The sequence below is a fragment of the Emydura macquarii genome, unplaced genomic scaffold (genome assembly GCF_026122565.2).
Source record: "Emydura macquarii macquarii isolate MOO-44397 ecotype Brisbane River unplaced genomic scaffold, CSIRO-AGI_Emac_v2 contig_1348, whole genome shotgun sequence".
Taxonomy (NCBI): Eukaryota; Metazoa; Chordata; order Testudines; family Chelidae; genus Emydura; species Emydura macquarii.
Window position 1 is genome coordinate 6,212,661 of NW_027131485.1, and position 15,556 is coordinate 6,228,216.

Sequence of the window (15,556 nt, forward strand, 5' to 3'; positions counted from 1 at the left end):
GTCTCACCCCCCAAAAAAGTGGAAGCACAGGCCTGCCACTAGAAAGGGTGCACTTGGGGGAGGGGTGTCTAGGAAAGCATCTCAAAAGAGGCAGCATACCCAGGGACAATGACACTTACTACTAGACAACACTGCCTCCCCTCATATTTTTTATATTTTAAAATTAGTTCTGATATTATCCTTTTTACCACCTGCTTTGCATATATCAGTTATGACTGAAACCATGTCATGATGTTTTTATTCTTACATTCAGAACGGTTGTTGCCTCAAACTGCAGCATGCTCTGTGTAAAGATACACGCTCCCTGAATCCATGGAGAAAAGAAACTGCCGTAAGCAAATTTTACCCAGCCTGGATCAGATAGACCCCACAATATGTCAGAGGGATTCAAATCCAGCCAAAGCCTGGTAATAACCAGAAAAAAATATAATGAAAAACACTGAATAGAAAAACAAAGTGAATGTACAAGTGGAAAGCTGATTAAATTATTTGTTGTGAATGAACATAGCTCTTTTTTCTTTTCATTAACTAATTCTGATTCCTATGAATGGATTCATTAGATATAGTTATCCTGTCAGTAGTTTATGCTAACAGCCCTGTGGTACGTTTGCCACCTATTCATATAATCTATTAATTATCCTTTATACTTGTGTGATTCCTCACCTAAGTCACATGGTTTTCTTTCAACATCTTGATGGGAGAACAGATATTTCTTATTCTCCTGTTTAAAAAGTAACTAGATATATTAAATAGTGAATAATGGGGGCTGGTGAAAAATTTTTGAATGAAACATTTCCCCTCAGAAAAAGAAGTTTAATTAAAATAGAAATTTTCTGTAGGCATCGATTTTGGCAGAATCGATTTTGGAAGAATATTCTAACAGGGAAACAAAATTAAATATTTTTATTTGGGAGTCCCATGGTATGCTGCAGCACCTAAGTCATAGGACACGGTTGTAGTGCATCATGGGAGATGTTGTCCATCCAGGGAAGAATGGGGGCAATGGAGACCTGAAACTACAATTCCCATGTGGCACCTTGGTGGTTAAGGCAGATGGAGAGATGAATGTTCATCCAAACTGAAATATTTTGATTTGAGAATGTTGAAACACTTTTTTTTCTAATTGAAAATGTGAAAAATTAAACATTGAGAAATTGCCAAATCAAATTATTTAGGAATTTTGTCCCACAAAAAATTTAGATATTTTGACTTTTCATTGAATTCAGGATGAAAACAAATGTCAAGATATCAGAATTTCCCACAGGACAGAAATTCTGTGGTTTGATAATCTCTAGAAATAATCCATTCCTGGTATGAATTTTCAGAAAAATAATAATGTATTCAGTACTTTTTATATATTCCTGTTGTGACCAGGGTTATCAGAGCAACAAAGTATTTTCAGTAGATACCTTGCAGTTGATGTCATTCCAATACCAAAACTACTGTGAGAATGCTCCACCATTTTGGGGAAACCTGTGGTTCCACTGGTGAAGTAGATAGTCATTGGTTCTTGGCTCTTTGTCTTAACAGTGTCATGATCTCCACGTGCAGCTCTTTAAAATAAAGAAGAGAGTATGTAAGAGTGGCTAAAGCTATTCAACAAAGGAAACTTCAATCCCTGATCCAGTTTACACTCTAGTGCAGGCATTTCTTCTCTTCTCAAATTAAACTGCTTATGGTCTCATTCTCAATGGTCACTGGCCAATAAAATTTATTAGGGCAAATTTTGGCCTCAGAAACACACAAAACTCCCTTTGCATTCAATGGGAACTAAGCACCTGATTCAATGCTCATTGAAATCAATGGAAAGACTTCTGTTGACTTCAATGGCCCTGTGTGTATATCTGATACTAGGGTTCAGCACACTTTCAGCAGAATGACCCTGTTCTGTTGTCATCAATGCTGCTCCCTCGCCCTCTATAAATTTAAAGACACACTTATTTGCAGATCTCCTCTCCCATCTCTGTTAACTTTTTATACTTGTATTTAATTTAGTGTTGGAATGCAGACTTGTCAGGTAAATGAGAGAAGAGCTGGCTCCCCCAAAACACATGCCACCTATGAGTTACCAGAGTTCTGAAACTGCTTTTTAAACAAGGAGGAGTACACACAGCCAATACAAAGTGGAAACACCTGAATTTCCATTTGGATGATTAGCTCACTGAGGCAAGATATACTCACTTGAATAGTTCCTTGAAGTCCAGCCACCCAATTCTGCTGCCTTCAGATACTAGTAGCCTGGTGTTCAGAAATTGACACTTGGACATAACTGAGTCCACTGCAGGTGCCAGTGTATCATTGGTAATGATGCATTTGGCCTTAGAAGCCTGGAGTCTATAGAAAATGTCATTAGCTGTCAGCTGCGTTGTTGCTGGAATATAGATAATCCCTAGAAGTGCAACAAATGGAAGTTTAAAATTAGCTGAACATTTTAAAATACTTGGGCCAGATTCTAGCCAGTGTAAGTCCATTGGCTTCAAAAGAGCTGTGCCACTTTACATTAGCTGGACATCTGGCCCCTCGTACTTCTCCTGTGTTGTGCCTTGCCATGTCTTTGACTACCATAGCTTTTGGGAATCAATTCCCATGCCACTGCCTCTTCAGACTTATTCCTAGTGGTAACTTATGATCAGAAGAAGAGTTAGGCTACCTCAGACTGAAGTAGAGCATCATTGTGAATCAGAAATCCCAACTCAACTCTTCACCCTAGGTTCTTCCTTTTTTATCTTTGCAGAAGAATCTCCTGGGAGATAACATTATTTTCCTGCTAATACTAAGGCCACACTGTCTGGGTGATGCCCTTTTCTATGGCCCCATGGGATTCAAAAGTCATTTAAACTGCCTATGCCTCAGCTTCCTCCTCTGTAAAATGGGCTCTTTTATATTAATATTTTGTCATTAATTTCTTTAAAATCAATATCATATTTAAATTTCAAAATGTAATTGTATGCAAAATGGCTAAATATATTAATTATCTGAAATATTATCTCTTGATAAAAATACTGAGTTTGGAAATTGTTTGAATGCTTTAACTGATGTCATTTATTGATCCTGATCCTGAAAGCACTTAAGCATCTGCTTAATTTTAAGCACATGAATAGTCCCATTGATTTCATTGTAAATGATACAGAATGTGTGTAAATGTTTGTAGGATCAGGGGCTAAGGTGTATATTCAGGAAAGCTCTTAAGCAGGGCTGTGTGAGTAACGGATTTTACAGTTTGCTGGGAATTTGTAAAATTGAAAAAAAATTGTTTAGGATCAAACCAAAACCAAAAATTTTCAAAAATTTCAGTAAACCATAAAGATGGAAAAAATTGAAACATTTAGTTCAATTCAAAACAAAAATCTCTTGTTTTGATTTCAAGCATTTTTTATGTTTTTAATTTAAAAAAACCTGAAGGAAATTTCTAAACGAAAATTCATTTCAAACAGAAACGTCAAGGAAATGATCTGGGTTCAATTCCCAGCTCTGTCAAAAACTCCTGGTGTGACCCTGGACAAGTCACTTAAGCGTTCTGTGTCTTAGATCCCCATCTGTAAAATGGAAACAATAATTCTTTCTTTAGAGTGACAAGGTCGGTGAGATATCATCTTTTATTGGACCAACTTCTGTTGGCAAAGAGACAAGCTTTTGAGCTTACACAGAGGTCTTCTTCAGCTATGAATATGCTTGAAAGCTTGTCTCCCTCACCAAGAAAAGATGGTCCAATAAAAGATATTTCCTCACTGTGATGGTCTATACTATTTTTACCACTTTTACAAGACTATGATAAATTTTATACAAAGTATGCCTTGTGAGGTATCATTTGAAATGTCATCATTTACTGAACATTATTGTCCTGGTAAAATATGTGTATCAACATTGTATGTAAAGTTATAAGATTCTACTATATAGCATTGCTGTAACATGCTCCAGAGTCAGAAAAGCAGGCCTAAACCAGTTTTTCAAAGACAAAGACACACTGGCACCTCAGCCAGGGATCAACAAAGTCAAGTGGACTATCACTTATTTAAGCGACTATTCTTTGGCGGAAAGAAGGATGTGAGCAAGGACTTTACATATTGGCAAGGAAAACTGCTGAAGTTTCCTTGTAAACAGATTAACTGTCACCTGAACCCCAGCTGGAGATAATCCTGAAAGAAGGTAGAAGGATATAAGAATGGAAGACACAACACAAATCCCCTCTCTCTCCCACCATCTCTACTCACAGCAGCTACAATGCTTGAAAGACAAAGAAAGCATCATTGAACTGGGTGAAGGGTGGTCCTGGCTGGGAGGCTTTTCAGCCAGTACAGACTGCTGTGAACATATGGTGAGACAAAACCTTTTTGCTTAAAGTTTTAAGTTTAGCTTGTTAAATTAGGTATTAGCTTGCATTTTACTCTTTTATAACCAATCCTGACTTTTATGCATCATTACTTGTAATCACTTAACATCTATCTTTCTGTAGTTAATGAACTTATCTTATTGTTTTATCTTAATCAGTGTGTTTGGATTAAAGTGTGTGGGAAACTCCATTTGGGATAGCAAAGCTAGTGCATATAATTTTCCATTGATGAAATGATGGACTTTATATGAGCTTACTTTGTTTAGTAAGGTACACAGCAGTACAAGACAAACATTTCTGGGGGAAAGGCTGGGACTGGGAATTGCGGGGTCGCCTGTATGTAATTCATGAGTGGCTGGCCACAGCATTCATGTAACAGAGCTGGGAATGATTTTGCATGCTGAAGGCTGTATGAACAAGCCAGGAGTGGATGTTATCACAGCAAAGCAGAGTAAAAGACACCGCAGGCTAGAGAATTAAGGGGACACAGTCTAGACTGTGCTCTGGGGAATGTCACACTCACCCACCTTGTCTCTCTAATATCCTGGGACCAACACGGCTAGAACACTGCAATACTAGCTTTGTCAGTCTTTTCTACTCAGACTCTGATCCAGCAAATACTTACACATATGCTCAACTTTACACATTCTAAGTATTCCCTTTGGCTTCAATGGGACAGCTCATAGTGTGTAAAGTTAAGTGCATAAGGCTTTGACGTATTGGGGCCTTAGACTGTAATCTTCTTAGGTCATGGACTGTTTCTTGCTATGTTGGTACAGTGCCTAGTTTAATGGGGGTTAGACTAGATGACTCATGTGGTCCCGTCTAACCCCATGATTCTATGGGACCCAGACTTCAGTTGAAATACAAATAAATGAAGTCATTTATTATTCTTCATACTAACCTGTTCTCATACAGCCCACCGTTATCAACCACCATTCTGGTATCCGGGGTAGCATCACTATAACTCTGTCTCCCCTTTTCAGACCACATGCATCAGAAAGTACATTGGCCACTTTCCTGGACAGAAATCCCAGCTCCTCAAAACCCCACCTCACCTCATTGCCTTTATCACCTACCCACCAGAGGGCTGGGATGGAGGAAGCTCTTTCTCCATTCTGGTAAAGACAAGAAATTAGGAAAATATGTAAATAATGCAACAATCAGTGGCCTCAGTGCTTCAAACACACATTGCTTAACTTCAAGCAAAGATGCAATCTCTTTGACTTCAGTAGGACTAACCCTGGGCTTAAAGGCAAGCATGTACGTGTTTGTAGGCTTTGGGCCTATATCCCAAATCTAATATGTGCTTATTAATTAAGTATATTGGGGAATTTGCCTCACATCTTCTGAGTTGCCCAAACTATCCATAATTAACTGCATTAATTAATTAATAACTAATTAATTACCACATGAAATATGTAGCTTTATGGCAGCCTGTGGGAAGGTTTATCTCTGGATGCGTTTTACCATAGATCACAATCATGGTTATGGGAAAAGAACTGTAGAGCTCTTCACGTTATTAGTATAATTCCAAGTGTACAAAGTCTTTATTCTCCTTTCTTTAAACATGGCCTAGACCACATAATGAAGATGATGAAGATGTTTGTTATTTCTGTTACAGTAGTGCTTAGAACTACTGTACTCAGCACAGCTGTGAAATGAGCCCATAGTTCTCTTACTGGTAAAAAGAAAAGATCATCATATAAAATTGCATATCATACACTGAGAAGTTAATGAGTTCCAGAGGGGTAGCCGTGTTAGTCTGTTTTTAGCAAAACAGTGAGAGTCCTGTGGCACCTTAAAGACTAACAGGGCAGGTATTAACAAGGTAAATTCAATCAGGGTGGATGAGGCCATTCACAACAGTTGATGAGAAGGTGTGAATGTCAAAAGAGGGAACATTATTTTTTGTAGTGGGCTAGCCACTTCCAGTCTCTATTCAGACGTAGTCTGATAGTGTCAAGTTTGCATATGAGTTCCAACTCTGCAGTTTCGCACTGAAGTTTGTTTTTGAAGTATTTTTTTTTAAGTATGGCAATTTTCAAGTCTGTTACTGAGTGTCCAGGGAGATTGAAGTGCTCTCCTACTGGGTTTTGAATGGTACCATTCCTGATGTGTGATTTGTGTCCATTTATTCTTTTGCGTCTTTTCTTTTGCCCTCCTCACTGTGATGTAACTCACCCATCCTTGCATATGTGTATATACCTAGCAAACTGAAGTTTCCACTTCATGCATCTGACGAAGTGGGTTTCTGCCCACGAAAGCTTATGCCCAAATAAATGTGTTAGTCTTTAAGGTGCCACAGGACTCATGCTGTTTTGAGAAGTTAATGATATATTATAATACATAATAATAATAATATAACCACTCTTTAAATAACAGACGACAATTACAAGTAACATACGTATGTGAGAATGTACAGCAGGCCCAATCACAGACTCCCTGTGAAGATAATTCTGTCAGTGACTCTGCAGAATTAGGTTTAGTGAGAGCACAAAAAAGGTTGCTAATATCAATTCTAATGGTCTTAGGCCCTCTTATTTAAAACCTACAATGTATTCTTTTGACATTTTAAAACCTAAAGTTCCTGTGTATGTATCTATTTTTATCAAAATAGCTAAATATATTACTTCTCTTAAATATTAACCACTGATAAAAATCCTGCATTTAGACATTTTCTGAATGCTTTAATTGATTCCAATTATTGACTGTGATCCTGAAAAGCACTTAGGCATGTGCATAGCTTTAAGAACATGATAGTCCTGCTGATTTCACTACCTACCTTGAGTAGTTTAGCATGTGTGTCAATGTTTCCAGAATCAGAGGGTAAGGCATGAATTCGGGAAAGCTCTTAAATACATGCTTAATTTTCAGCCATTTGATTTTAATGGGATGTAAGTGCTTTCCTGAATAGAGATGCTTTCCTGAAGCAGGGCCAAGGAGCAGAAGGCTGGACTTGTGCTTAAATCACAGGATTGGGATGAAGGAAATGTAGGTTTATTTGCCAGCTCTGCCACAAGCTTCTGTTGTGACCTTGGGCAAGTCATTTACTCTCCATGTGCCTTAGTTCTCTGTCAATAAAATGGCACTAATAATATTTATTTTCTTAGTCTTTTCTACTTATGCGCTGATCATGCAAAGACTCATACACACAAATATATAAATATGATCACATGTTGTCATGTGAAGCAACAAATACTCTTAATGACGTTTTGACTATTCACTACAACTGATTGAAACTCAGAATTTCCATTTCATAATACGTGTCAACATTTTAAATTTGTTTTCATTCTGAATGACAGCATGTGAGCAGTAACAGTACATAACATGAGATGCCAGGAAATAATGTAAAATAAATAAATGTCATAAAATGACAAAATCAAAAGAGAGAGACAAGGTAGGTGAGATAATATCTTTTACTGGACTAACTTCTGTTTGTGAGAGAGACACGTTTTCTCTCTCACAAACAGAAGCTGGTCCAATAAAAGATATTACCTCACCAATCTTGTCTCTATAATATCCTGGCACCAACACGGCTACAACTACACTGCATAAATTCAAAATAAAATTTTAATTTAGAAATAAAATTTCACAATTTTTTCAAAATAAAATTTTCCAAAATGGAACTTTTTATTTCAATTTTTTAATGTGAATTTCATTGAAATTTATATGATTTTGTGAAAAATGTTGGTTTAATCAAAATATTTTTCAGATGGAAAACTTTGGAAAAAATTTTGTCCCAACACCTCTGTTATTCACCTGACACTCTTGTAAGTATCATATAGAAGCAAAGTAATTGTCATCTGCTATGAAAGGATCATCTCTTCTTATGCATTGAGAGCATATGTTTTGGAACCTGTATCTATAAGATAATATATCAGACAGAAATGACAGAAAATACTGGAAATAAGGAAACAAAATATATTACCTTTTCCATTTGAGTCCATTTGTCCAGAACATCACTTGCAAAATTAAAGTGCTCTGGCAACTCTTTGTAGAGGTTCAAGGCTTCAGAGCCTGAGAAATTTTGAGTGGCAAATCCTCGGCAATGTTTGCTGAAGAATCTACATGGCAACTTGGGGGTCCAAATAGAATTAAAAATCTGGTGTTTAAGAAAAGACTTCATGGCACAAAAACCTGGTCAGAATTCTTTGTTTAGATTATATGAACACCTCAGCAGAATGTTCTTTGAAGGGCTTTTGACCTGCAATGAAATTAGTTACACAAATTCTATACTGAGAGCTCCCTGAAAAACAAATATTGACAGGCCACAGTATTACAAATCAGTTACAAGATCTAAACCAAGGGTCTGATCCTTGTCTCACTGGAGTACATGGCAAAATTAGGAGAAGGAAGCGGTGCTTAATACCATGATGTTTCCCACAGACCCAAATCCTGGCCCCACAGGAAAGCCTGGGCAGCCAGACTGGGTGCTGGGGAACTTCCTCAGGGCATTGGAAGAAAGTATCCACCCCCAGGTGATGGAGTGGTAGGAAAACCAGTTCACTGCTCCAGACTCAGAGTTGTTACATCTTCTGATGTCAATGCCACCTCCATGTGAGCTCAGCTAATGACACATTTATTAAAGGGCAGATTCACATCCCCACCTATAAAGCCACTTTGCAGCTTCAGTGCACAGTGAGATCTTGCAGAACAGAAAACTACAGTGCACGGGGGCTAAGTGCTCCTGTGTGGGCTTCCCAAGTCCCCATTCCTCATCCCATATCTTGGAACTGCACAAGTTCCTCTGCAGAACACCTATAAGGCAGGGGCAGGATTTGCCCTAAAGAAGCATTTTGATAGCACAAGTATTGTGGATAGAAGTCATGTTAAACAATTCTCCTTGCTCATATGGGGCATTTACATTTCAAAGACATGGCTTTCTAACTAACAGGCTGTCTGTGATATATAGTCAGCTACTCTTCTTCTTTGAAGGTTATTCTCTCTCTACTCCTAGGACCATAGCAGAATAAAATAGAAAATATTCAGCAGCTTGGAATTTGTTCTGCTGGCGCCAAAAGAAACTCAGATGCCAGAGTTTCAACTTGTGTTCTAAATCTAGAATCCACAAGTTACAGGTGAGGTTTAAATTTGGCAAACCAGGTTCTCCCATCCCCAACTGTCTCATCTCCAATTCATCATCTCAATAATGAAATCCTTCTAAAATGGGTTTTCTTATAGCTTTCCCATTTTGTAAGATTTAATTGGCTTTTTTAAAACGTATTTTATAGGTTAACTAGTTAGGCTCAAATTAGATATTAGCATAACAGTCTATTGTATATGTCCCAAGTTTAGATTCAATGATTTTAAAAGTTTTATAAACAAATAAAAAAAATCCAAGAAAGCAAGCAAGCAAGCAATCTAATTGCTACTCCAGTTTTGTAATATCTTTTTTCTAATTTTCTGGAGTTTAGGTAAGATGTTGAACTTGCAGGTCACTTACCAGCTACTTATATTCCACGGACTGAACAGTAACACACTGGGGAGAACAGAAAGTCATGGAGAGCCCGCATGCAGAGCTGCAAGACAAAGTTCATACTTTACCTATGGACCAATTAAGGCTTTCAGAAAACAGAAGTAAATATTAACTTTCACTCTGAAACACAAATACTTTATTTGCCAAAATAAAGTTGGTTCTAAATGCTGTTTTTAAATAGGTAAACAAGGTGTTTCTCAGTGTTCTAAATCAGATTAAAAGTTTCTTTACGTATATTTTCTCTCTCTCACCTTATGTGGGTACCAGACAGAAGAAATATTGCTGATAATACAGTTTAGGATCTTGAGTATCACTTTGCATTTAGATCTCATTGGAGAGATTTTGTGAACCAAATTCACTGCTGCCCTCACTCGATTAATTTTAACGGGATTGCATCAAGAGAGAATTGGTCCTGTTGATTTATCTATATTGCTGAATAATGTTTAATGAACATAAATGCTATAAATTTGACTTAATCCTCTGGATTTCAGCTGATAAATACCCAGGTAAGTAAATATTTTGCTTGTGTACTTTACTATTCCTTTATAATGTATAAAATCTTCCTCATAATTAAAAAAAAAAATCATTTTTTTTACTTTGTTTTTCTCCCTTTGGGAATCTTTGGAGGGTTAGCAGCATGCATTCAAAACAGTGAAATGTGGGTGCTGAGGAAGGCTGAGGGTGGTGGATTGATGTTTTTTTATTCTTGTTATCTTCTCTAGCTATGCCATATTACAGGTACGACAAAATAAGCAATTAGGATATTTATAGCCAAACCCAACAATTGCCACAATCAACACTGGTTTGGTTTCGGTGGCTTTCTTGGTGTGTGTGAGGCAAACCCGCAGCCAAACCAGAGCTGCTTGCTCTGCTGCCCCTTCTGCAAACACATAAGTCACCACTCAGGCACACAGCTGCAACTCACTGTACTAATTTGCCTTTTTCTCAGAGCCTGCAGTGACTCAGCCTTCAGGTATAAGGCAGCAACCGAGCCCTGGGTAGACCCTGGGTCAGATGACTCCAGGCTTCGGTATTCCCCAACCCTGCCAGAGCTGCAGATCAGTCTGTGGAACAGCACCACCCGGCCAGGAAACCTACTGCGCCTTGCAGTGTATCAGACTTTCTAGATTCCCAGCCTGCTCCCAATCTAGTTCCTGCTCCTGTCCTAACCTTGCCTGAGCCCTGTTCCAGTCTTGTCCTTGCCCTAGTCTGTTCCTGCTCCAGTCCTGTTACTGACCTGCTCCCAGTCTTGCTTCTGCCTCCTGCTCCCCTTGGATTCTCACTCTGGGATTCGACCTTTGTCCTGCACCTGGACTCCAGCTGTGGTACTGCTCTTGGCTTTTTTACAGAATTAGTTCTGACCATGGCCTGTCCCCAGATCTTGGCTCTAGCATTACCTTTGGCCCAGTCCCGACCCTACATCCAGTTTTGACTTCCACTCTAACCATCAGGCCTGACTATTGGGATGCAGCTCCTGACAGTTTGCACAGACTCCACTGTAGTGGACCCCAAGGCCTTGATGGAGCACTTGGGTGCTGCAGACCCACAGATGGCATCCCTATTCCAGACCCTCCAGAATCAAATTGCCCAGTTGCAGTTACAGAACGCCTCTCTCCGAGAGCAGGCCCAGATTCCTCCAGGATCCTCGGCCCCACCTGTGGCAGCAGCACTGGAACGTGGTCTGACAATTCCCTTGCCGGAATGCTGTTCCTTTGCCTTTAGATGTATATATATATATATACCTCCTATTTGATTTCTATTCCTTACATCTGATGAAGTGGGTTACAGCCCACGAAAGCTTATGTCTGCTGAAATTAAATTTGTTAGTCTTTAAAGTGCTACAGGACTTTCGTAGTTTTTGCTGTATACAGACTAACACGGCTACCCCTCTGGAATTTGCCAGAATGGTTTGATGCCGACCACCACAAGTTCTGAGGGCTTAATCAACGAGTGCCACTTGCTGTTCCTGATGAGGCCAGACTTGAACCCAGATGACCAAATGGAGTTGGGGCTGGTTATCCGTCTACTGTCTGGAGAAGCCCTAGATTGGGTCTTATCCATCTTGGAATGGGCCAACCCGATGCTGGGCCACATTGAGGAATTCATTCACTTCTCATTGGTATTCAGTGACCCCAACCGATCCTATACCACTGAAGCAGACATATTGTTCTTTGCCCAGAGATCATGCACTATCTCCACCTATGCAGCCCCCTTAAGGCACCTGATCACTGATACAGCCTGGAACAAGATAGCTCAAATCCACCATTTTTGTCAGGAATTGAACAACACTGTAAAGAATGAGCTGGCTCAGGCTGAACCCCCTGCAGACTAGCTACCCTATATCGAGCTCTGTATTAGAATTGAGAACAGGCTGCTTGAGCACCACCTGGAAAGGAAACAGGCTATCACCCATTCCCAGACTAGCGTCAATGGCACCCATGTATACCCTTTGCCTCGTTCTGGACCTGAGTCCCTGCAGTTCGACAGCACCAGGAGGTCCATGGTCCAAGAGAAGGACTATCAGCATCAAAATGGCCATTCTCTGTATTGCGGAGAAGATGGCCACTTCATCTCAGGATGCCCCCGCAAACCCAGACCTTCTACAGTGCTGGGAAACTACACCATCCAGTCCTGGTAGAGTAGTCATGGCTGGATATGAACTAGAGGACAATCCATGACTGGATTCCGTCTGCTGCATACCTATGCCCAGGCACCTGCAGAGCGCCGCAACCACGTCTGCAAGCCCTCCTCCAGCTGAGGGCTCCTGTCATGCACAAAGTAAGCTGTACTTCACTTGCATCAGTCAACTCTGGGGCATCTAGAAAATTTATGGACTTGGCCTTTGCCTGGACCAATCACTTGCCCATCCAGAGGAAACTTGTTCCAGAGCATGTAGAAGCTATTGATGGCAGTATGTTGATTTCCAGACCAACTGCCTATGAGATAGCCACTCTCCAGGTCGCTCACCAACTATGCAATTTGACGTAATCCTTGCACTGCACTTTTTGGTTATATTGGGACTCCCTGGCTTTCTCGTTACAACTTAAGAAAAGAAAAAACAACTTAACTCTTTCACTTCCTAGTTTAATTAAAAAAAAATTTTTTTTTTAAATTGATTGGTAGTCTCTAATTACCTGGTACCACCTTGAATTTACCTGTTTATATACTTTCCGAGTGTCCCATCTGGGGTGTCAATCTGTAGCCTGATTTTATGGTTATTAATTTATTGAATAGGGTAATAGGTTTGCCAATTGCTCTAATTAAAGGATTATGAGGTTCGTATCCTTAATCAGGACTTGTTTACGTAACAGAACATATATATAGTGAGACTAGTCCGGGGTATTATTTCTTTATTACTTCTCCTTGTAATCGAAGGGATGCCTTGGATTGAGAGTTTGAAGAAAATAGTGGTTAACCATGGTATTGTAAGCTAGCAAATAACGTTATATAGTTTGTCTTATTTAGATTGTAAGTAAAATTCATTTAAAATGAGTGAAGCAAGAGCTATAGAATTTATGGGCGTGGCCCGCAGTACAGTTTGGAGGATTATACGAGGAAATATATTCAGGAACACAAAGAAGGTATAGGACAATTGAAAAATAGTAACATTATTGCTGAACATAATAATCCATGGGGATTAATGAGTCAGGTTTTTGATGAGGAGGTGGAACAAAAGAAAAGAAAAGTTAAAGAGGTGAAAGGAATTGCTGTAGAGTGTTTGTTAACAGCTTGTAGTGCACTCGGGCAGAAAATGAATCAGAAAATATAGTTACTTAAAAAAACTCAGAAAGCTCTGGAAGAGAAAGAGAAAGCTAACCAAGAGTTGACCACTCGGCTGAGTGCGGTCCGATTAGCAATGTATAAACAAACACAGGAGGTGGAAAAATTAGAGCAGGGTTGGTGTCAAATGAAGGAACAAGCGGTTGCTAGTAAAAAAGCACTAAAGGAATATAAATTAGAGCGTGGTCGGCTGGTAGATCAAATCAGTAAGTTGGAAGGTTTATTAACTGGTCATAAATCAGAGCAGAGGTTGTTATCAGATCGAATCAGTGGATTGGAAAAGAGAGAGGAGATAAATCAGCCCGCAGCTGAGAGCTTTTTGGTAGAGAAGGTGAGCATAGGAGTGCAGGTGGCACAAGGATTAGAGATAGAGGATATAGTTCCTATCCCTATTGGTATGGTAGACTCGATGGATGAAAATCAAAGTGCAGGACCAATTACTAGGAGTAAGGTGAGAGAATTAAGTCAATCTGACACAGTACCTGTAGAACCATACCTGATTGCGTCTCAGGAACTGCAAGAGGAGTCGAAAGAGGAAGTTAGTGGCGAAACAGTTGTGAGCAGTCTGTTAGAAGAAAAGGGAAGTCAGAGAGTGGTACAGCAAGAGGAGGAGTTAGACGTCATCTCGGAGGCGGTGACTGGCATACCGGATAACATGAATAAAGCAAAAGAGGAGGAGATATCTTCTCTTCCGTCAACATCTGCTATTGGTACGGAAGTGAATGTACCTCTTGAATCTGTGATTATTCAAGGCTTGGAAACTGCTGTTTCTCAAGTGACTCAAGCAGCTAGTGCTTGTGATATAGTGATTTCTAGATTACAACGAGGAGCAATACAACAGCGCAGGGATGTTATCCCTGTATCCCCACCTAATGTTACTTGGGCACCATATGATTCTAGAGTTTTAGCCCCTTTAGGTAGACGTTTGGTATCATTTGAACAATCACAAACACTGCCTAGATCCCTTGAATTTCGTGAACCAAGAACACCCCCTTGGTATATGTTGGTATCTCCCAGTATACCTGTAGAGCATTCAACTACATCTCTTCAGGAGCTAGGAAATGTTCTGCGCCAGTATGGGGAAACTTTAAATGGGGAACGTAGAAATTTAATGGAAAGCTATCCTGATCCATTAACTACCCTAGAAGAATATTCAGCAGAAAGCTCTGATAGTTCTGATGAAGAACATACACATCAGGATAGAAGAAGAACTTCATCTCCTGAATTGGGGAATCAAACCCCGGAAATGATCAAATCAGATTCAGATTCAGATTGTCCTGTGGCAGTAGTTACAGATATTAAGACCCTTGATTTGGTGGCTAAGCAAATAGGAATGATGGAGGACAGTTCTGTTGCAGTACATGCACAACATGTACAGGAGAAGGCAAAAGTGTTTGGATTACCGAGAGAAGACTGGGTTAAACTCCTACAGCTCACAGTAAATCGAGCTTTGTGGAGTACATTACCCCCTGAATACAGAGTAGGAGAGAAAACTTTTAAGGAGACAGTAGCCTTATTGGAACATAATCAACACCCAGGACAAGCTGGAGTGGCTATCTTGTCAAATTTAAAGCAAAGACTCAATGAGTCTCCACATCAATTTCATCTTCGGTTAAGTGCAGCCTGCACAGTCATATGAGAGAAGACATAGATGGGCCACAATATGTTAGTTTATTAATCAACAATTCTCTCCCACAGTTGCAGGAAAAGGTTAATATGCATGTTAATGATGACACTTCCTTGAAGGATGCATTGGCCTTATTGGCTAAGGCACATTCTCAGGGAGGCTTTAAATCAAATCGGCGTGGGCCTCCTGTTGCAACGCTTCAGGAGCCACACACCAATTCCACAGTCAAAATTGAGGGACCTTTGAGGAAATCACCTTAAGGAATTCGCCAAGATGTTCCTAAATTCCCTGAAAACAAACGTTGGCAAAATAATTCTAACCCACAGAATAATCCTGGATC

General features: G+C 39.6%; 1 protein-coding gene across 3 annotated transcripts in view; it reads right to left on the bottom strand.

Moving 5' to 3' along the window:
• LOC137155060 (acyl-coenzyme A synthetase ACSM4, mitochondrial-like) overlaps nucleotides 1–15,556 on the bottom strand; it is a 47,001-nt gene that overhangs the window by 20,823 nt on the left and 10,622 nt on the right. For all 3 annotated transcript variants that reach the window (XM_067551010.1, XM_067551009.1, XM_067551011.1), the window contains exons 2-7: nucleotides 9,777–9,852; nucleotides 8,262–8,537; nucleotides 5,235–5,448; nucleotides 2,182–2,389; nucleotides 1,410–1,553; nucleotides 248–404 (exon numbers count right to left, since the gene is read on the bottom strand). In XM_067551010.1, the coding sequence (XP_067407111.1) occupies nucleotides 248–404; nucleotides 1,410–1,553; nucleotides 2,182–2,389; nucleotides 5,235–5,448; nucleotides 8,262–8,459 (921 nt within the window). In that variant the 5' untranslated portion in view covers nucleotides 8,460–8,537; nucleotides 9,777–9,852. The remainder of the gene's footprint in view (nucleotides 1–247; nucleotides 405–1,409; nucleotides 1,554–2,181; nucleotides 2,390–5,234; nucleotides 5,449–8,261; nucleotides 8,538–9,776; nucleotides 9,853–15,556) is intronic.